Raw genomic sequence first — 23,927 nt, forward strand, 5'->3', positions numbered from 1 at the left:
ATCACCTGCATTTGCCCTTTAATACAGAATTAGGGTAAAGTTTAAAATCGATGCAAAAACTTTTTCCCCATTTATTATATATATATATATATATATCATTTATAATTATCGCACGTATTTCCATCATAATTTATAAATAACTTTTGATTTCTAATATTTCTAGTTTAATTAATAATTAATCACAAACTAAATATGTGTTTTAATTTTTTTTAATTTAATTGTCTGAAATATTATATTTTAGAATTAATGGAATCCAAATAATATATAATATAATATATTATTAACATTATAATTTAATAATAATAATAATAATAATAATAATAATAATATATAAAAAAATAATAGTAATAAAAATAATAAAAATAATAATAATAGTAAAATAGTAATTATTATTATTATTTATTTATTTATTCTTGAACTGACTTTTCTCATGTTTAAAATTCTTTTACAGATACAATGTAATTTTTATGATTCTTACGTACTTTTTACCAATTGGTTCGATGACTTTCACGTACGCAAGGGTTGGCTTGGAATTATGGGGTTCACAAAGTATTGGGGAAGCTACCCAAAGACAATTAGATAATATAAGAAGTAAAAGAAGGGTAAGTTGTTGTTTCTATTTTACTTTTCCCTTAATTTTCTAAACTATTTATAACAACTTTTTCCTAATTATACAGTTACTAAATTAATTAACTTTTTTTCTTAATTAGCATTATATTTATAAATAATAATTATCTATTTTGTAAAAAAAAAATGTTTAATAGAAAATTCTCTTAATTACAATTCCGTCTCACTAGAATTATTTCAATAAAAAATTAATGTTTAGTAATTATTTACATTAATAATTTTTCTGTTTTTAATTATAAAATTTTCAAATTTAATTACAACAATAACAATAATAATAGTAATAATTTTTAAATGGTAAAATTGAAATACCAACTTCAAAAAAAAAAAAAAATTCTGCTTTAATTTGAATTGTTAGGATTATTTTTTTTTTCATTAACTGACCTTGATTCTTGACCTCTAATCAATAATTGACATTTGACATTCGAAATGAATCTCTATAAATGGCCTCGATTAATTAAATCTTATGCGCAATTTCCTCTTCTATACTAACAGTCATGAATGCAAGAAGAAGATAAGGAGAATCCATGCAGAGAATTGCCAAGAAGCATTCACTTGCTGACAGGATTCATCCTTCTCAAACCATCTCCTTTGCACTGACTGACAGACAGACGAACAGATAGAAATGTCGTTTTTAAATTCAAATTTTTTTTTTAATATTTAAAAAAAAAATGAAAAACAAAATAAAACTCGATATTAAATTAAAAAAAAGAATTTATAACATACAAAAAATAAATGCTGTCAATTTATTAAAAGATTTTTTTTTAAATATATTATTAATTATATTCAATGATTATAAATATGATAAGAATTATATATATATATATAATTAACATATATGAGATAACGTATATATAAATAAATATTGAGCGCGGTGGTTCTGGGTCGTAAATTTTCGGAATAAACTTTTTATTCGGGTCACGAAACATCGTGCACATTTCCGGCCATGAGGATCATCTAAGAAGCTTATATTTTATGTTCATAAAAAGATCAAGTTTTTATTACGTTATTGTCATTCGTAAATATGCGCGACAAGTCTATATATATATATATTGACAATTGTACAAAATCTACAAATATAATTTTAATATTTATATTATATATATTTATTATATGATCTATATAATTTCATAATTTAGTTTTTTCAAAAGTCAAAGAACTTTTTATTACAAAAAATTAGATATATATATATTGACGATTTATTTTATTATCACACATGTGGTGATAATCTAACGATTCAAAATCGACATTGCATCTCGTTTTTCAAAATGACAAAAACCCATTGTCTGTATATACACAATTCGAAGCAAAATACTGCTATCCATATATATATATAAACAAATTGGCATTACAACGATTATTTTTAATTAACGTTTTCACATTTTAGAGGGAGAAAATATATGACTTAAATTTTCGTAACACACCGAATTGAAATTCATCTTTGATTAAGTAGAATCATAAAATTTTGATTGCTCGCATTCTATATATCGGCAATAATTTATTAAAATGTTAACCATTTTTTTTTTTCATATAAAGCTACTTTATATCTACAATAAAATTTATACAAAATAAAATTCGAATTGGTTATTAAAAAAGGTAATAAAAAAAAAATAAAATAAATTGACATCGTTGAAAAAAAAAAATTTTTAATAATATTCCAATTATTATTTTTAGCAGGCAGTAAATTTGGAATGTCACTTTTGTCGGCTTAAAAATCATTATAAAGGCTTGTCTCGCTCTCTTGTCCGCCAAAATCACTCCTTGGAGAAGTGACATCAATTTCCTGCATAATTGAATAAAACCCCTATCTCTTTACGCGAACGACCTATCTCTCTGTCTCTCTTTCTCTCTCTCTAAATATATATATATATATATATTTTTTTTCACTCCTTCCAGATATTGAAGAAATTATTTAATTTTTTTTCCCAAGTGCTGCCACGTCGACAAGTTCTCTGCGCAGATCTTAGAAGAAAAAAAAAAAAAAAACGTTTCATTATGAAAACAAAGTGCTTCTGTACATCAACCTATTTAATTAAAGGTTCTTTTATTTCAAAGGAGCTTTTACCTCAATTGACGTTTACCTCATTTCAAAAAGTCGAAGAAAATAAAAAGTTTCAAAATTTTTATTTTTCAAACTTTCAATTGCTTTTTGTTCAAATTTTTTTTTCTTCTAAACTTTCAACATTTGGAAATAAAATTATTAAATTTTAAATATTAAAAACATTTGTTTAGCAGAAATAAGATTTTATTTAGCGCCAACCAAATAATTTTCATTTGAATTAAACTGTATATTTAAATTAAATAAAATTATTTGGATACAAATATTTATTTCTCTCTGAAACTAATAATATATTTTTTCTGAATATAGATTCTAATCTCAAAAAAAAATGAAATATTAAAGATGAAAATTAATACCAAAAAGAAAAATTAATATCGTAAAAATTAAATTATTTTCAAAACAAACTTTTTGAAGAAAGAAAATAAACTATTATTTCAATTCAGATTGAAATTACATAAACGAGGATAATAGTCGGGAAAATTTTTCTTAGAGGAAAACAAATATTTAAGTGAAAAAGAAAATGGAGATTGAAAGACAAATAAGAGGAAGGGAATCGAGAGGATATGTGTGCGATATAGAATTTGAGAACGAATCTTATTTTTTTTTTTTTTTTTTTTTTTTTTTTTTTTTTTTTGGGGTTAAAAGTACGAGAATCCAATTAGGTTTTAAGCGTGGTCTGTAAAGATGTCCTGGATTAACGTCCGTGAAGCCGGAAGGCAACCGCGTGTGGTCGGTGAAGGAGTTTAAACGTTAAGCTCCCTCTATAACTTGTAATTAGTCGAACCCAACATACTACCCCTTATATTCGCTTCCCTCTCTTTCATACACTTGTGCCTCTAATTTCTTCCAATATAAACTCCAATCCTACCGTAATAATCCCTATACACATCTTTATCATTATACGCTTCAATTTTCTCTTATCTTTCTGATAAATTGACAATAAATATTATCATATAATTCTTAATTCCGCTAATAAGTATATTATATACAACTTTATTATCGTTATGATTTATAAAAAGAATAGCAGAAAACGATTTTTCAAAAAATATTTCGAAATTTTTCTAATTCAAAAAAAGGTGTATATAAAAATAAAATAGTGGTAGAAGAAATTTTAGTCAGACGAAACATTTTTTAAAAAAACTTATATTTTATTATAAGTAGTAGAAGTCAGTTTTGGTCAGACAGAATAATTTTTTTGTAAATTTAATATAAGTAGTAAAAGTCAATTTTAATGAGAAAGAATAACAAAGTCATTTTAAAATCAAATTAAGTAGTCAAAGTCAATTATAGTCAGGCTAATATTTATTTTATGTAATTTTATTAGCAGTAGTTTAAGTAAATTTTAGTTAGACAGAACAGTTTATAATTGTAAATTTTATATATAAGTAGTACAAGTAAATATTAGTCAGACCGAACAGCTTATATTTGTAAATTTTATTCTCAGTAGTACAAGTAAATTTTAGTTAGACTAGTTTTTTTAATTTTAGTATCAGTGGTATAAGTAAATTTTAGTCAGACGACACATTTATTTTATATAATTTTATTAGCAGTAGTTCAAGTAAATTTTAGTCAGGCAGAACAGTTTCAATAATTGAGTTTTTATTGTCATTAGTTCAAGTAAATTTTAGTCAGGCAGAACAGTTTCAATAATTGAGTTTTTATTGTCATTAGTTCAAGTAAATTTTAGTCAGCCAGAACTATTTATATTTGTACACTTTAATCACAGTAGTAGTAGTAAATTTTAGTCTGACAGATCAGCTGTAATTGTAAATTTTAAAATCAGTAGTACAGGTAAATTTTAATCAAACTACTTTATTTACTTTCAATCTTAGTAGTAGAAGTCGATTTTAGTCAGAATACTTTTTGTAATTTTAGTATTAGTGGTACAAGTAAATTTTAGGCAGACTAGTTTTTTTAATTTTAGTATCAGTGGTACAAGTAAATTTTAGTCAGACAAAACAGTTTCAATAATTGAGTTTTTATTGTCAGTAGTAAAAGTAAATTTTAGTCAGCCAGAACTATTTATATTTGTCAATTTTAACTACAGTAGTAGAACTCAATTTTAGTCAGACAGAACAGTTGTGATTGTAAATTTTAGTCTCAGTAGTACAAGTAAAATTTAGTCAGACTGTTTTATAAATTTTTAGTACCAGTAGTGCAAGTAAGTTTTAGTCAGACAAAACAGTTTATAATTGTATATTTAAGTATAATTAGTACCAGTAAATTTTAATCAGACAAAACAGTTTATATTTGTAAATTTTATTCTTAGTAGTACAAGTAAATTTTAGTCAGACTATTTGATGTAATTTTAGTATCAGTGGTACAATTAAATTTTAGTCAGACAGAACAGTTGTGATTGTAAATTTTAGTCTCAGTAATACAAGTAAAATTTAATCAGACTGTCTTATGAAATTTTAGTACCAGTAGTGCAAGTAAATTTTAGTAAGACAGAACAATTTATACATCAACTTTCAGTTTTAGTAGTAGAAGTAAATTTCAGTCAGACATAGGTCAGAAAATTATTTTATATTCATTGTAAGTAGTTGAAATCAAGTTTAGTCAGACAGTACCATTTTAATTAGTAAAATTAAGTTTTTGTTACTTATTCTGGTAAATAAAAATACAATTCACTTAAAATTTTAATATTTAAAAATTCAAGTCCCTTAAAATTCTGGTTCTTAAAAATTCAAATTTCTTAAATTTCTGATACATAAAAATTCGAATCACCTATAATTATGGTATCTAAAAATTCGAATCGCTTAAAACTTTTGTTCTTGGAAATTCGAATCCCTTAAAATTATGGTTTTTAAAAATCCAAATCCCTTAAAATTTTGGTTCTTAAAAATCCAAATTCCTTAAAATTTTTGTTTTTAAAAATTCGTATCCCTTAAAATTCTAGTTTTTAAAAAATCGAATCCCTTAAAATTCTTGTTAAAATGCGAAAAACTGGTTTTTGAAGAAAGAAAAAAAAAGTTTTCAGTAATTTGTATAAATGATTTAAATAGATTAACACGTTTCTATTCTGTGATTTGAACTTATCGAGAATCTCTACAAATTCGTTTTGCACACTATCTCTTTCTTTCTATATATATATATATATATATAGAACATTGAATCGAGTTTCTGTCAGAGAATGCGGAACGAGACACATGCATTCGTCGATACTTGTCTCTCGCTTAATTGAAAATTGTTGGCTGTATATAATATTTTAGAGGGGCGATCCAATTACGTATAGGTTTACATTTGAAAATCAAACAAAACAAGATGAAACAGGTGGTTTTAGGTATAGTATGTATATATTTATATACAATACATGTACGCACAATTTACCCTTTACCAAAAATTTTGTTTTATTTTATACAAATGCGAGCAACAGAAAACTCCCATCAGTACGCGAGATTGCGAAATGCAGATAATTAAAAGGTTGTTTGCTTAATTATAAACATTATTGTTTCCCTTTTATTCCTGTATAAACAAGAATGGCATTTTTTTTTTTCATGGAAAATTGTTCTCTTTGCATTTTTTGTTTCATTTATATAAAAGTTTTTTTTTTTAATATTATATATTAAAAAAAAAATTGAATACAAAAATAAATTTGTTATTTATGTCTGACTAAAACTTACTGTTATCACTGCGTTTGATTGAAAATTTCTATTTCTTTTACTGTTTCAAAAAAAAATTAATAGAGCATATTATTTATTATTTTAACTATTGTTAATTGTTTTTAAATGTTTAAAATTTTTTACTGTTTTAATTTTTTTAATGTTTAAATGTAAATGATTTAAAAAATTTTTTTTATGTTTTTTTTTCAAACTATTATTTATATATTGATGTTTTACAGTATAAAAAATAGTATCGGATATAAAAAAGAAAGTAATTTTCGCGCATTGTTAAAACAGATAACTAGTTTCTAAAGAGAGTAAATAGTACACATATTGCTACTTTGCCATAACATAATCGAATATCAATAGTCTTTTCCATACGAGAAAAGAAATGGAATCGAATGAAGAGTCTCTTCAAAGGATTTTATTTTAAAGGGCTTGAATTTACATTTTTATCGAGATTTTTTCCTCATACTCTTCCAATTTGAAATCCTTCATTTTACAAAGAGATAAAGAAGCATTTTTTTTTTTTACAATTATTTTCTATATCTTTCAATGAATATAATTTTCTGATTACTAGTTTTATTTAGCCAAAAAAAAAGAATAATTAGTTTTTAATTTATTTGTGGGGAAAAATACAAATTTTATAATATTAATTCTAATTCTATTTTTAGTTCTTAATATATTGATTCTTAAAATTTACAATTTTATTATAAAAGAAAAATTTTTATTTTTAAAGTTTTATCACTTGGATTATTTTCATATAAAAATGCTTTACTCATTCAATGTCCTTTTTTTTTAAACTTAAAGGCTTCTTGAACGTACCATATACCAATTTCCACATTTTCATAAAATTATATTCGCAAAAAACTTGTACCAACCTAACGAAGTAAAGAGATAGAGAGGATTTTGTGAGAGGGAAATTCTTTCGCGACTTTTAAAATAAAATAAAATACTTTAAGAAGCTTTTTCCTTAAGTTTTTTACATACAAAATTGTTTGCTATCTTTTTCCTTTTCTCTCTCTCTCTCTCTCTCTCTCTCTCTCTCTCTCTCTCTCTCTCTCTCTCTCTCTTTCTATATATTTTGTTATTTTAATAAAATTTTCGATTTCTAAATTGCATTTTATTTTTGCCTAGGTAAATAAAAAGAAAATTGTTAAAAAAAAAAAAATGTAAAAATAAAACTTGCTTGAATAAACAAAAAGTTTATTTGCTTCAACTTTATTTGCAAAAATGTCTTAAAATAAATCATTTGTTTATTTAAACAAAATTTTCTTTGGAATAACAAAAAATTAAATCGTTTACTTAGTTCAAAGAAAATTATTTTCCATGTGTATTGGAAATTTATTTAATATTGAAATTATTAACGTGAGAGAATTAATGAATTGGGTCAGTATAATTAAGTCACATCGAACTAAAGTGAATTATGGTGTGAAATTTGCGAATTTTGACCAAAACTAAAGACAATGCTTCAAATATGTTGAATTGTTGGACGTGAAAATAGGGTTATTGTATAATCTATATATACAATAGAAATTATGCTCAGCAATTGCAATCTGCAATTGTTTATTGCTTCTCGTATTATGCAAATTGACGATAACAATGTCATTCAAATGTTTGATTATATGTAAATCAATCAACGCGGTGATGTAGTAGATTATCAAATATTTTATATGAAACGCTTTGAAATTTTCCGTTTGATTTAAATGTCACATCCCCTTAACAACACTTATATTGCAAATATATTCTCTCTCTCTCTATATATATATTTATATGTCAATTTTATTGACAAATTTATTTTCACATATATATATATATATATATATATATATATATATATATATAATTTGGCCATATACACTAATAAAATTTTCCAATTTTCAAAAATTTTAATTTACCTTAAAAGACAAAAAAAAAAAACAAAATTCATATGAAATAAAGATAAAATCATATTATACGAGAGATTCTTTATAAAGTTATTTTCAAGAAAATGTTGCCCAATAAATTACTCAATTTTTAGAAATTATTTTTCTATACAAAAAAAAATTTTTATCTTTTATGAAAGATTTTATCTTTTTTTTTTTTAAGAAAAAAAACGGGAAAATATTGTGGAATTATATTAGTAGAGCATTCATCAAATTGTTGTAGAGGAGTATATATATATATAAGACTGAGGTGCAAAAAAAAAGTGTATAAGAAAGAAAAATACATTTTTCTTATATTTGCCTTTTTGGTGTGGTTTTGATTTATAGAAATCAAGATTTTTTTTCTCTCTCTCTCTCTCTCTTGATATTGACTCACATTTATATATATATATAGGTATATTGCGGTGTTGAGAAATCATCAAAAGAACCCTTCGAACGCTTATATTCAACAATTTCACCCTTGATCGACTTTTCTTTGCGAAGAAAAAACATGCTAATATCGAATGAACACAAATGAGGCAGATATATATATAACGATTTGAAAAAAAATATGCTTCTTTTTTTTGTGTAAATATATTAAAGACACGTGTTTGTAATAAGTTGAAGTGAGAAAAAAACAGATTTATATCAATGATAAAATGTCAAATTTTAAATTTAGTCTAATAGATTTAGGTCTGACTAAAAATTTACTTGTACTACTGAAAAAAGAATTTAAAAAATAAAAATTTGTTCGACAAAAAACTTGTAATATTAAAATTACAAATATAATCTTAATTTTGTACTACTTAAACTGTTCGTCTGACTAAAATAGATTTCAACTACTTACACTGAATAAAAAATAATTTTCTGAGCTATGTCTGACCGAAATTTACTTCTACTACTAAAACTGAAAGTTGATGTATAAATTGTTCTGTCTGACTAAAAGCTACTTCTACTACTGTAATTAAAACTTACAAATGTAAATAGTTCTGTCTGACCAAAATTTACTTGAACTACTGATAATAAAATTACATAAAATAAATCTATAGCCTTAGTAAAATTTCTTTGTACTACTGAGACTAAAATTGACAATTATAAACTGTTCTGTCTGACTAAAATTTACTTGCACTACTGGTACTAAAATTTCATAAAACAGTCTGACTAAATTTTACTTGTACTACTGAGACTAAAATTTACAATCACAACTGTTCTGTCTGACTAAAATTGAATTCTACTACTGTAGTTAAAATTTACAAATATAAATAGTTCTGGCTGACTAAAATTTACTTCTACTACTGACAATAAAAACTCAATTATTGAAACTGTTTTGTCTGACTAAAATTTACTTGTACCACTAATACTAAAATTAAAAAAACTAGTCTGTCTAAAATTTACTTGTACCACTAATACTAAAATTACAAAAATTAGTCTGACTAAAATCTACTTCTACTACTGAGAATAAAATGAAATAAAGTAGTCTGACTAAAATTTACCTGTACTACTGATTCTAAAATGTAGAACGTAAACGAATTTTTTAATTCTTCATTAATAAAAATTTCCATTTAAATAATATTATATTAAAAAGTATATATATATATATACCATTCCGTTGTTTCACATCAAAGATATAAAAAGATTGTTCAATAACACTCTTAGTTCGTTCAGAGAGAGAGAGAGAGAGAATAACGATTTAAGCTGAAAACTTTTATTAATCGCGTATTATACGATTGTAGAAAAACCAATGAAAGGATCACTTGAAATGAACGACAGTATGGAATATCATTTCTTTTTAGAACAAGATAACGTTGCTATAATGAAAGTAGATAATTGAGTCCTGAAAGGATCATAGAAAAAAAGAGAAAAAAAGAGAAAAAAAGAGAAAGAAAGAGAAAAAAGAGAAAAAAGCGAAAAAATAGAAAAAAAAGTGAAAAAAGAGAAAAAAAGAGAGAGAGTAGAGTCTGGTAAAGGAAAACTTTATGAATAATTCCTATATGTATATGAAAATCTATGTGGCTTTAAAAGGTAATAATTATTGTCTTTTAATTGCTCACGTTATTTTTTCGAAAACTAAATTAAACGTTTGATTAGTTTGTATGGATAAAGAAGAAAAAGTTTCTGCGTATACCATTATAATATATATATATATATATATATATATATATATATATATATATATATATAACCAAAACCACCAACGAGTAATTAGTATGGCTTCCTCTCATATATGGGAAGAACAAAAAGCTAATAAGCAACATAGCCAAACTTTCTTCATATTTCCTGTTATACACACACATATATATATATATATATATATATAAATATATATATATATATATATATATATATATTATATTAACTACATTATCGAAATTTCATTATACGATCGAAATTTATCCGCAGTTAATATTAACTTTAATATTTTTATTATATATATATTCTTTATAACGAATTAAAAAAAAAAAGATTTGAGAAATTTTTTTTGTAATAAAAAAAACAGGAAATCATTATTTTTATTTTATTAAAAAAAAAAAAATTCTCATCAAAATATTATTTTATTCTCTCAGTGAAAAATTTTGATTTCTGACAAATGAAAAATGTAAAATAAAAATTGAGGCAAGAGATAAAAGTGGTATATATTTTTCTTTTCGAAAAAAGGAAGAGAAAGTAAAGTATATATATATATATATATATTTATCGTTACAAGAAAGTCGTATAACCTATTGAGTATTGGTTATTCTGAATTCACACAGAAACCGAGGACATGTCTTTTTTTTCTGTTATATGTTGGCACACTCAGCATCTATTTTGCAAAAGTACTCTTTTGGGATATATTATTTTCATTGTATGAAAACTCCATCAAGGTTCAAGGGCTATAACACCCTAGAGACATACATATATTTATTTATAACGATATGGATTCACGCATATACGATAAATATGTCACTCACTTTAAAATATTTACGTTTCTTATTTTTCTTCATTTTATATATTTTATTTTATTTATTTATATATTGCATTATAAATAAATAAAATAATAATGTAATAAATTTTATTTTTCTCACTATATATATATATATATAGAAATGTTGTAATTAATTATATTCATAATTTATTCAAAGGAAAAGCTACTCTTGCACGTAACAAAGCTTCATATCTCACCTAACGTAAATTTTCCAAGAAGAATTATCCTTTACTCTCTGATGATATTTTACTTGTATTTCATTCTCTAAAATATATACTTGGACAGAGCGTATTTTCCTTTCTTGTGATTAAGAAGCTGGTGAATAAAAAGAAAAGAGAGAAAAAAAAGCATTACAAACCTCATGACTTGATGAAAACTTTATAAAATTAAAATTTAATTTAATAATTGATTAAATTAAATTCTAGTCAGCTATATTAATTAATTTACTATATTATATGATATCTTTTATTAATATTTATAAAAAAATTATTATTATTATTTTGATTGAAATTACAATAATTGATTGTTATAACAAAAAAAAATTTTGCAAACTTTGAAAACAGCTGTAGTATTGTTACTTTTATAAAAGAAAAAGTAGAAAAAACTGTTTTTTGTCAGACAGAACATTTTTTTTAAATTCTTTAATTGGAAAATAAATAACGAAACCCAGTTTAAGTCAGAAAGAAGTAAAGTGAATTTTTTAAATAAGTAATAAGTAGTACAAGACGATTTTAGTCAGACTTACCTTTTTTATTCTTTAATAATTAAAAATCAGTAGCAAAAGACGACTTTAGTTAGACTATCTTTTTATAAATTCTTTAATAATTTAGTAATAAGTAGTAAAAGACAATTTTAGTCAGTCAGATCCTTTTTTGATTTTAAAAATCAGTAGTAAAATACAATTTTAGTCATACAGGCATTTTTTGATTCTTTAATAATTAAAAATCAGTAGTAAAAGACGATTTTAGTCACACTATCTTTTTATAAATTCTTTACTAATTTAGTAATAAGTAGTAAAAGACTATTTTAGTCAGACAGACCTATTTTGGTTCTTCAAATAAGAAAAAAGTAGTAATAAACATTTTTAGTGTGACTGAAATTTGCAAAAAATCTTGTTATTTAAAAGTCAGTAGTAAAAAGCAGTTTTAGTCAGACTAAATTTATCTTAATTATTTAATAATCAAAAATTAGTAAAACGATTTTGGTTAGACAAAAATTTTCTGAATTTTTTAATTTATAAATTAATAGTAAACGGCTGCTTTAGTTAAGAGTAAATTTAACTAAATTTTTCAATAATTTATTAATAAGTAGTTAAACACGATTTTAATCAGACTGAATTCGGCAATAATTAAAAATTAGTAGTAAAAGACAATATTAGTCAGAATGAACTTTTTTGATTTTTTAAAATAAAGGAATTAGTAGTAAAAAAAAGACTATTTGAGTCAGACTAAACTTTTCTAAATATTTTAATGAGAAATCAGTAGTAAAAAAAGGCTTTAGTCAGACAGAACTTTTACCTAATTCACTGAATTCAGAAATACAGTAATGAAAGACCGTTTTAGTCAGACAGAAATTTTCTCAACTCTATAATTTAGTAATAAGTAGTCAAAGCCGGTTTTAGTCGGATCGTTTTAGACAAAGCGTTATTCTAAATTTCTTAATATAATATATAAAAATAACAGTATTTAAATTAAAATTAAAAATAATTTAATAATAATATCAAACACGAAATTTAAAATTAAAGAGGTTAATTATATTTTCTTAAAAAAATTTATAAATCTTGTCACATTTATATAATACTAAAATATGAGATTAAAATATTAAAATATATTCGTGTTTTATCTTATATCATTTGCTTTATGAATCTACTGTACACCATATATAAAGCATGGGGAGTGAATATATAGCTTCGAGAATTATTATCATTCAACTGAGACGTGAGCTTTGTATGATATAACTTATCCATGTGATAAGTGGGTTCTGTTACAATTATATACAAAGGATCTGTTGACGAATCCTCTGCAGGCGATGCAGTTTTGTTACATATATATAGTAAAAAAAAGAGAGAGAGAGAAAGAGAGAGATATATAATGGACCAAGATATAAATATTTTAGAATGCGGGTGTTTTTTAAACAAAAAAAAAAAATTTTCCCTCATTTTTCCCCTATGAAGAAATATGTTTATCACTTCAAATCAAATATAACTTTCGCGCAGAGACACTTCCCGGAGTGTTGTGATAAGAAAAAAAGTTTTTCTGATAAAAAAAAAAAAAATACAAAAACAAAAAAAAAATAATAATTAGAAATTGTTTCGATTTCTACATTGCAAATTATTAATTTAACAATTGGGGATTTATTGTCGATAAAAATTTAATTACTAAATAAAGAAAAATTTTTTTTTTAATATTTTGTAACTAACCGAAAAATTGTATTAATACAAAAAAAATAGTACATTTATTTCAAACAAAATTTTTCTCCAATTTGTGAAAATTATCTTCATGTTGAATTAAAATATATAAAATATTTGCTAAACTATTCTCAACAAATCGAATTAAATGTGGTTTTGTGTTTCACTATATTGTATATATATGTTAAAGCCAAGTACTTTTTTTGTAGTAAAATTTCCATTATCGTCAAGACTATTGTGTATATCGTAAAATCCCTCACAGATCCTCAAGGATAACTCTATTTTATCGCATTTCGAAAAACGAGTTCTTAGCTGTACCTATACATTTTTCCAATATTCTCTACGGAATTTTGAGAAATAAATGTTAGAAAAGAAAATTATAATTATTCTCAAAAAAAAAAAAATTGTATTAATTTTTAATAAATTAAAATTATTTTTTCTCAGAAAGACATTGCGTTAATAGTTTTTCTCATGATTAAATCAATTTTCAATTGTTGAAAAGAAAATTAAATTATTCACAATTATAGTAGGACTTAATAGACGATGAAATTTACATTTCTCATTCTTGTAAATTGAAACTAATAATAAATTAGTTTTTTCACACTGAAAAAAGATTTGTATGAACAATGTAAAAAAAAAAAAAAAAAAGTGGGAGGAGAAAAAAAGAGGCAAAAGTGATTTGCAACTCTTGATAAAATAAGAGACGTACTTTGATAATTATCTTATAGCATGCAAAACTTGACACGATGAATCATTCACAATTAATCCGATTATGCATATAAAATGTAACAAATGGCTACTTACTAGATGATGGATTAATCTTGTAAATTATGACCCTAAAATGAATCCATTCCTCATGCCACTTCTTTTTTTCTCTCTCTTTCTTATATATATTTTTTACACTTTTATTTCAGTTTATTATAATGTCGCATTTCATTTAAAGGGACATTAATTTTTTTTATTAAATTTAATTGATATAATATTTACTCGAGATCTTTTTTTTAAATATATAATATATTTCAATAATAATAATAATAATAATAATAATAATAATAATAATAAAATAAATTATAAATAAATATAAAAAATAATAATAATAAAGTAAATAAAAACCCACAGGAAAATTCTCGAGTTATTAATTTTCTGACAAGAAAAATTTCCAATTGAATATATAATAAGCTCAAAAGTTTAATATCTAAGAAGATTAAATTATTATATATTATCATCGCAAGCGCTGTTTTATCAAATCGGCTTAAGGAAATTTTAATATATTTTTTTGTCTCTCCTCCCACAATATAAAAACGTTTTCAAATAGAAAAAAAAAAACTTTTTTTTTTAACACATAAATATTAAAAGTTTGTCAAAAACAGAGGAAAAAGAAAATTCCAATCGTTATATAAAAATATCCCACGCGAATGTCAATACGTTTTTTTTTTCATCCCACGATGAAAATAATTATATTCATTTTTATTGTATATTTTTTAAAAATTAAATTGAAATTTTTCACGAGCAATGGGCAAAAAAAAAGAAAAATTATGTGCTATAAAATGTTGAAGCTATGATGTTGAGATGAGAATATAAACGTTAATCTTTGTAAACACGGCGCATCTACGAAAAAAAATACATATATATATATATATATATATATATATATATATATATATATATATATATATATATATATATATATATATATATATATATATAGAAAATAGTAGAAATATATAAATCTCTGGAGAATTGCCAAGAAATTGAATTCGTTGAACCAATCTTATTCGATAATATAGAGCAATAAATTTTCGGATCCATTGCACGTTCTTATAACACGCATTGTGTTGAATTTTTTATCTTTTTCAAACGCGAGATATTGTGGATGTACAAAAAGTGACAAAAAGATATCATGTTTCTTCTATATATAAATAAAAAAAGAAACATTAAATTCAATTTAAGAGTTTTATCTTCTCTTTTATTTCAATTTGAAAAATAATATTTCTTCATTTCCACTTTTTTTTAAAAAAAAATAAAAAATTTTTAAAAAAAATAGATTTCTAAAAGTGTATTTTTTTTTAAATTATATTATAATTAATTAAAATTAATTACTTTTGTTAATTCAAATTATTAATGTTTAGAAATTATCCACTAAATTATTATAATAAGTTAAATTTTTTTTATATATTTTATAAATATTTATATATAAATAATAATTTATAAATTTTTAATTTTCTTATAAATAATAATTATTTTATTTTTAATTTTTTTTACTATTGTTGTATTATTCTATATTGTTTATAAATAGTTTTTAATTTTTATATACAGTTAAAAATAATATATAATCTCAATTTAGAGGGTAGGGCAATTAATTCGCTGAAAATTTACACATAGCAAAAACAGATACCAGAGAATGGTTTAATATTGTCTTTGGGTTATTATACATATATATCTTATACATTACGGATCCATGAACGTGCTCAGAGCAACTGCAAAGAAGATGAACGCTAATTGTCTTGCTTCGTTAAGCGAGAAATTGAAACCTTCTCGATTTTCTGCATTCATCTTCTAATATACATATATATATATATACATTTTCTTTACACTAAATGTTTCTAATCTTATATGCAACTGTAAAAGTTGTTAAGACTAAATTTAAATGTCTTCAAAATGACTAGAGACACATGAATATATATATATTCTCGAAAACTCATTAAGAGACTTTGCAAATTTCCACTACATCAAATTTGTATAAGGCCAAACTTATATTTAGCCAAATTGCATATATATAAATATATACTTAAATTATCGAAAATTAAATTAACATTAAGTATATATAATAAATAATCGAAAATTAAATTAACATTAAGTATATAATAAATAAACGAAAATTAAATTTAATATTAAAATGAATTTTTAAATGAGGTTTTATTTAATTAAAATTCTTCTAATTTTGAAATTGGTAGAAAAAGTCGATTTTTGTCAACACATAAAAAATAATATAAATTAAGTTACAAAAAAAATTACACATAGGCGATAGTTTTTCTATAAGTAGTAAAAGTGAGTTTCAGTCAGACAACAAAAATTTAGTTTTAATAATCAGTAGTAAAAGTCATTTTTAGATCTGAATTTTTAATAATCTGAAAATCAGTAGTAAAAGATGATTTTAGTCAGACTGAATGTTTCCTATTCTTTTAAATAAGAAATCAGTAGTTAAAGACGATTTTAGTCAGACTGGGTCTATATAAATTATTTAGTAATTTAATAATAAGTAGTAAGAGGTGATTTTAGTCAGACTTAATTTTCTAATTTAGAAATCAGTAGTGAATAACGATTTTAGTCAGACTGTGCAAATTCTCTAATAATTTAGTAATAAGTAGTAAAATACAACTTTAGTCAGACTAATCTTATCTAAATTTTTTAATAATTGAAAATCAATATAGTGAAAGCCTTTTTTAGTGAGACGGAAATTTTCTAAAAAAAATCTCTTATAATTTAGTAATAAGTATAATTAAAAACAATTTTAGTCAGACATAATTAAATTTTTATCAAATGAATGATAATCATCATTATATACAATACAATCAAAATGTTGTTAAAACGATTATCTAAATTGCAGAATTATTATCAGCAATTAGTAGATAGCAAATGAATTTGTATATGTACGCAATATTGAAATTATTATTATTATTATTATCATTATTATTATTATTATTATTATTATTATTATTATTATTATTATTATTATAATTTCAGGTCGTGAAAATGATGATTGTCGTGGTTGTCATCTTTGCGGTATGTTGGTTACCATTTCACATGTACTTTATAATAACGTCATATCTTCCGGAAATCACGACCGGTCCATACGTTCAAGAGATCTATCTAGCTATATATTGGTTGGCCATGTCTAATAGCATGTACAATCCTATAATTTATTGTTGGATGAATTCCAGGTGAGTTATCAAAAAAATTTTTTTTTTCAAATTGTATAATTTTTGAACAAAAAAAATCTAAACCATTCAATTTTTTTTGGAAATTATTTTCTCGTTTTTTATTCAAAAAAAAAAACAATATTTTGCAGGAAATTTTTTTTTTTTTAATAATTGCAAAAAGTAAATTATTTTCCGTAAATTAGATTTTCAATAATAATTATTTTCTTTGATTATTATTAAATTTCTTTTTCATAATATTTTCTTCTCTTTATAACTGTAAATAAGGTGAAAAAGAGAAAAATAAATATTCCTTATAAGAAAAACCTATTCTCTGACAGGATATTTAAGTTTATATATTTATTATATTTTTTTCTCTATTTCTAGTTTTATTAAAAGATTTCAACTCTTATATATATTTTTCTTTTTTTCCCTCTTGAGAAAACATCTTTGTATATATATATATATATATATATATATATATAGTTTTTATCGAAAAATCTCGAGTTCAACATAATAAAATCTCGATTTTTATATTTATCTATATTTTAAATTTAAAATATATTTTTAGTAGAAAAACAATTGGAAGAAAAATTAAAAAAACAAAAAAATCTCTAACCTTAGGCTGCAACGATTTTTTGGATGCTGATAAAATCTTGAGGGAAATACACAAACACACGCGATTTAAAGAAATTACGAACACTTTCGAAACGTTTTTAAATTTTAAGAAACTTTTTTTAAAAAATAAAATTTAAACGATCGCGAGTTTAAGAAATTTCAAACACTCGCGGAACAAAAAATAAGTTTACTATAAAAAAAAACAAAAGGAAAAAAAAAATTAAACTGCAAAATTTTTTTGTTCGCTAAAAAAATTTTTTTATAAAATTTACACTCCCGTTGACCATGTCTAAACAGGTCAATACACGAATTGCAACTGATTGAAATTATCCTTGAAATTTTTCAATTACATTATTTATGACCTTCGAATATTTGTACTTTAATGTAAACACTTACAGGTCGAGATGCAGGTATAAAGATCTGATACATAATAAAATTCCAAAATTTCTTTGACACAATTTAAAATAGTTTAAAATTTAAATTATTAAATTAAATTATTATTATTTATTATTATTAAAAATTATTATTTATTGCGAAAATTATTAATTATTACGAAAATTATTATTTATTACTAAAAAATTATTATTTACTATAATAATAATAATATATAATAATTTACTATAATTATTATTAAAAATTATTATATTTAATAATTTTCTGTTTACATCCCCTTTTTGTATAGTAATCAACAACCATAATAATTGATGGTAAATTATTATATTTAGTATAATTTATCATAAATTATTCTAAATATAATAATTTATCATAAATTATACTAAATATAATAATTTATCATAAATTAAACTAAATATAATAATTTATTATAAATTATTATTAAATTAATTCTATACGATGGGAAAAATTCATTACAATACTAAATTATTCTACTTCATAAAATTCAGCAAAATAAAAATTGGTACAAATTTTGTTTTTTTAAATTAAAAACAAAAAAAATTTTTTTAAAAAATAATTTTCCATATAAAAATTAATTTTTATAATATTAAAAAAAATAGGATAATAATAAATTTTTTTTTTATTACAGATTTCGTCGAGGATTTGCGCAATTCTTCTCATGGTGTCCATGGGTGCACGTCACCCCGGAACCAACATTATCACGATCGGAAGCTGTGACATCGCGTTATGGCTGCGTTGTAAGTCCGGATTCACAACTAAGGATCTCACGGAACGGTACGTCCTGTTCGTCCTTGGATCGTTCTTGCACATCAACATCCTCAATTCACAGGAGTGTATCATACCTCGAGCTTGACGTTCTGCTCGAAGAAAATCGGCAAAATGAACAAAGTGAAAATTGTAACACTCGACTCGACCTTATAATACCGACGAGTACCTTTGACATACCCGAATCATCTACTACTACTACTACCACTACTGCACTTGAACCATGAAACGTATTTATCACATTTTTTTTGTTTTTAGTTCTTCTTCATCTTTTCTTTTTTTTTCTTTAACTTTCTTTTTTTTTCCTTTCCTTTTTATCATCCATATTCAATTTTTTTTCATTCGCAAAAACAAAACACTGTAAAAATGGTATATTTTTTAAGAAATATTTATCTCACAACGAGTATTTATAGAGGAAATTGGAGCAGCTTTCATTTCCTTCAATTTACTCTTTCTCTCTTTCTCTCTCTCTCTCTCTCTCTCTTTACACTGTTCTCGAAAACAATTTATTATTCACCTTCACGATGAAATAAAACCTCTGTGAATGACAATTTTTTTTTTCTTTTTTTTTTATTAGCACGATTATTATTTAATTGACAATTATTTTTTCTTAATATCATCTGAAGGTTCTTTTTAGATACAATTTTCTTTTTTATTTAATAAAACTACAAATTCCAAACTTTTTAAGAAAATTAAATTTCGATTAAATTTTTCTTAATATTTTTTGAAAATATGAAATTAAAAAAATCTTACATTTTTTTTTTTAAGGTAATGTACGAATTCCTCGATCTCGTGACAGAAGATGGAGAAACGCTCATCATCCAGGACATGTTTCTTGACAATTAGAGAATTCATCGCAGCAACAACGAGTTCACACCTGGATATAATTAAAAAAGGAAAAACAAATTACTAGCCATAATATCTTTTCACGCTGATGAAAATTTAAAATTCAATAAATAATCAGCTAAATTTTTACATATATAAAACTAGGGTAAAAAAGATAGGAATAAATTTGCGAAAGTCTATAAATATAAACAACATGCAATAATTAATCATTGCTTTGTAGACATTTTTTTCTAATTAGATCAGAAAAAAAAAATTTAGAAAACAAAAAATTATTATTACAAAAAAAAATATATATAATTCTTGTTAATTATTTCACTATAATAGAAATAAATAGAAATTATTTTAATTATTCAAAAAATTGTTATATAAATTTTTTTTACAAAATTTAATTATTTATTTTCTGTTGACAAGTTATTCTTTCGTTTGTTTGCAAAAATTTTTCACTTTATGGAGAAAAAAAGTTATTGATACTTTCTTACACTTCTTATGAAATTAATATATAATAATACAAAAATCGCTTGGAATTAGATTTTGGATCTTTTGCGAAAAAAAAACTCACTCTAATAATATGTAAAATTATTTCAATTAAATTCAAGAGTGTAAAAAAACAGTTTATCGTTTAAAATAAATAAATAAATATATATATATATATAAATAATATTTCTATGTAAAATTGCAAAAACTTGTAATTTTTTTCATCGGCTGAGCCGTCTGTTGTACTAGATAAATATTTAATAAGAAACGAATTTAAAATATTTATACAATTATCTTATTTCAACAAACAAACAAATTTTCGAACGAAACTTTCATACAGCGTCACTTATAAAGTTATATAAATATTTATTTACTGTAAAAAAAAAAAGAGAAAAAAAATTTGAATATTCATTAAAACTATTTAATTAAAAAATTGCTTTTTATGTTTTTATTTATTATTAAGATTAAAAATAGCGTGCCTTTAATTAAAAATAGCAAATTTATTTTAATAAGTGTATAAACAATTCAATATTTTTTTGTGATTGAATTTTATTGATTAAATTTTATCAATATTAAAATTAATATTTATATGTAGTGTTATTAAATATTTTGATATTTAAATTTTTTAACACTGTTATTTAATTTTTTTCATTTTATAATTTATTTATATTTACATTTTCTTTTGTTTTTCAATTTTTATTTGCATTATATTTAATATTTATGTTTGCGTAATGTTTATAAATATGAAAAGTTTGAATAATATTTTTTGCAATTGAATCGAGTTATACTTTATTTGATAAAAAAAAAAATCATTCCAAGTTTAACGAGAAAAAAAGAGTAATTTTTTTTCAATTAATGTTTTAAAAAAATATTCAATGGACCAATAACTTATATAACACGTTATTGAAGGCGCTGAATTAAATTAAATAGTATTGAATACTGTATTTTCTAAGGGGAAATAACAATCAATGTTATATGAAACACTGTACTATATGTGTACATATGTATTCATTAAAAATGTATATATACATATATTAGATAATAAAGTTAAATTTAGTTGCACCATCTGATATTTTGCAATTTAATCAAATTTAAATATAATAATAATAATTAGTTAAAGAATTACAGAAAATCTTTGAGATTTTTATATTCCAAATTTAATTCAAGAATTGAAAGAATGATTTACAAATCAAGAGCTTACAGATGAGGTGCAACCAACAAAATAATAACTAATTTTTTTAATTTAAAAAGCAATTAAAATTTCTTAATTAATTATTAATTACCACAAAAAAGTCTCATTAATTTTTTTTTTTTAATTTTCAATAACATATAAACTGAATAATAATTTAATATGAATTTTTAAATTATTACATTTTTTGTACACTTTTTTTCGAAATCAGTGTAAAAATTTAATATTTCTTCATATAAACAAATTATTAAAAAAAGAACACACATATAAGAAATATAATTATATTTAAAATATGAATTGAATGAAAATTTTTTGGAAGAAATATATATATATATATATATAATAAAATTAGTTGAATTTACTAATGGAAAATTGATATTTGATACTGACTTGGACAAAAAAAATTCTCAGCTAAAAAAAATATTGTGGAGCGAAAATACTCTGGGAAAACCAAACGCTTTCTAATACGTATTGTATATGTATAAATGAATGTATAAAATTAATAGCGTTAAGAAATTGTATAACTCCGTGTACGTAAATGAAGATAAATGTATGTTTGTACAATTTCTTCTTGAAATAATTCAAGTATCCTTATCATCTCAATCCTGTTATTGAAAAATTAAAATTTCACATAATTCCATAAAATATTATTTCTAAATTTTGCTATTAATTTTATTTTCGGTTTTTAATTAAATTTAAAGAAAAATATGGTTTATTCACATTAATTAAACTTATAGAATAACATTATTAAAACTAATATAGTTTATTTTATTTTTTTATACCTTATTCAATAGAAATACAACTCTTTTGTTGTTAATCAATTATGGTAAATTATGGATGTAGTGCCAATTTTACTCTTCCTCTTTTACTATTTATTACATCCCAATTTACCAAAGCCAATGTTGTTGGATCCATTTTGTCCGTAAATAAATGTCCCTATTAAAATAAAAAAGAAAATTATTTAGTAAATTAATTTTTACATTTTTAATTAAATTATTATAAATTATAAAATTACTTTTAAATGATCTATTTCGTGTTGAGCAATTTTAGCCGCCCAATCTTTAGCATGCCATGTTTCAGTTTCACCAAGTGGATTTAGACCCGTCACTATAACTTCTTTAAAACGTGGTACATCTGCCTCAAAATGTGCTGTACTCACACATCCTTCAGAAGAAGTAAATTTAGTGTGATCCACAATTTTCATTACTGGATTAATAAAAACTTTTAATGGAAATACTTCAATATTAAATGCCTTTCTTTTAGTTGGACCAACCGCTCTCCAATGTTTTTGTGTGAGTTCAGCAACAAAAATTTGTAAAGGAACACCTATTTGAGGTGCTGATAAACCAACAGCATCGTATAATTTCATAGTTTGTATTAGAATATAAATTATCTAAAATAGATAAGTTATTATTTTTTTTTTTTTTGTGAATATAGTTTTTATAAAATAATATTACTTACATTTTTGATATCTTTCGTAGGAATTAATTCTGGCTTTACTAATTCAGCTGGCCGTCGAAGAACTGGATCTCCAATTTGACAAACATGTCGAAACGGTGGTTTCACGTCTTTTGGCATAAAATAATTACGCATCATAAATTTCAAAGCTCGCAAATGACGACTCATACTCATTTTTTTTTTTTTTTTTTATTTAAAATTCCCCTTCAAAAATCTAATATTGTACTGCTTTTGCAATTATTTCTATAATTAAGAAAAATTCGAATTAAAAAACAGAACTATTTTAAACATTATTATATCAGGTATAATAAATTCAATCAACTTTACTCTTAATAAATATTAAATTACTGTAAAAAACGAACAGTAACAAAATAGTTGAAATCGTGTGATTGATTTCTTTTTACAAATATTACGCCAATTTGTCATAAAACATACATGTTTACTCTAATAAATATAAAATAATTTGAATATACAAACCAGTGTAAGCTTTTAACTATATAAACAATTCAGAAATTTCATTTAAATATAAATATTGCTTAAAGGACACTAAAAGTTATTTTAAGACAAATTTTAGGTTAGGTTTAAAAACCATATGATTATTTAGCAGACGACAAAGAAAATGACGTTTCACAAAGTCACGTGACTTATCTGAATTTTCATTGGATTAAAAGAGCCGGGTAATTTAAAA

At 22.8% G+C, this 23,927-nt stretch overlaps 2 protein-coding genes across 4 annotated transcripts in view; one reads left to right on the forward strand and one right to left on the reverse strand.

The window, feature by feature from the left end:
• Nucleotides 1-20,139, forward strand: part of LOC127278737 (tachykinin-like peptides receptor 99D) — a 109,799-nt gene extending 89,660 nt beyond the window's left edge. For both annotated transcript variants that reach the window (XM_051300573.1, XM_051300572.1), the window contains 4 exons: nt 452-602; nt 17,303-17,499; nt 19,136-19,281; nt 20,041-20,139. In XM_051300573.1, coding sequence (XP_051156530.1) covers nt 452-602; nt 17,303-17,499; nt 19,136-19,281; nt 20,041-20,111 — 565 coding nt within the window. In that variant the 3' untranslated portion in view covers nt 20,112-20,139. The remainder of the gene's footprint in view (nt 1-451; nt 603-17,302; nt 17,500-19,135; nt 19,282-20,040) is intronic.
• On the reverse strand, nt 19,818-23,851 carry LOC127278738 (peptide deformylase, mitochondrial-like). 2 transcript variants are annotated; one of them, XM_051300574.1, is made up of 5 exons: nt 23,717-23,851; nt 23,243-23,482; nt 22,797-23,174; nt 22,564-22,717; nt 19,818-20,149 (listed from the first exon to the last, which is right to left on the reverse strand). In XM_051300574.1, the coding sequence occupies exons 2-4, from the start codon at nt 23,411-23,413 to the stop codon at nt 22,613-22,615; spliced, it is 654 nt and encodes a 217-aa protein (XP_051156531.1). In that variant the 5' UTR covers nt 23,414-23,482; nt 23,717-23,851; the 3' UTR covers nt 19,818-20,149; nt 22,564-22,612. The 2 variants fall into 2 exon arrangements, with proteins under 2 accessions (XP_051156531.1, XP_051156532.1); XM_051300575.1 differs by lacking the exon at nt 19,818-20,149 and adding an exon at nt 22,253-22,386.
• Nucleotides 23,852-23,927: the final 76 nt, after the last annotated feature.

The sequence above is a fragment of the Leptopilina boulardi genome, unplaced genomic scaffold (genome assembly GCF_019393585.1).
Source record: "Leptopilina boulardi isolate dan_hultmark-lab unplaced genomic scaffold, ZJU_Lbou_2.1 LbouV2_211, whole genome shotgun sequence".
Lineage (NCBI taxonomy): Eukaryota > Metazoa > Arthropoda > Insecta > Hymenoptera > Figitidae > Leptopilina > Leptopilina boulardi.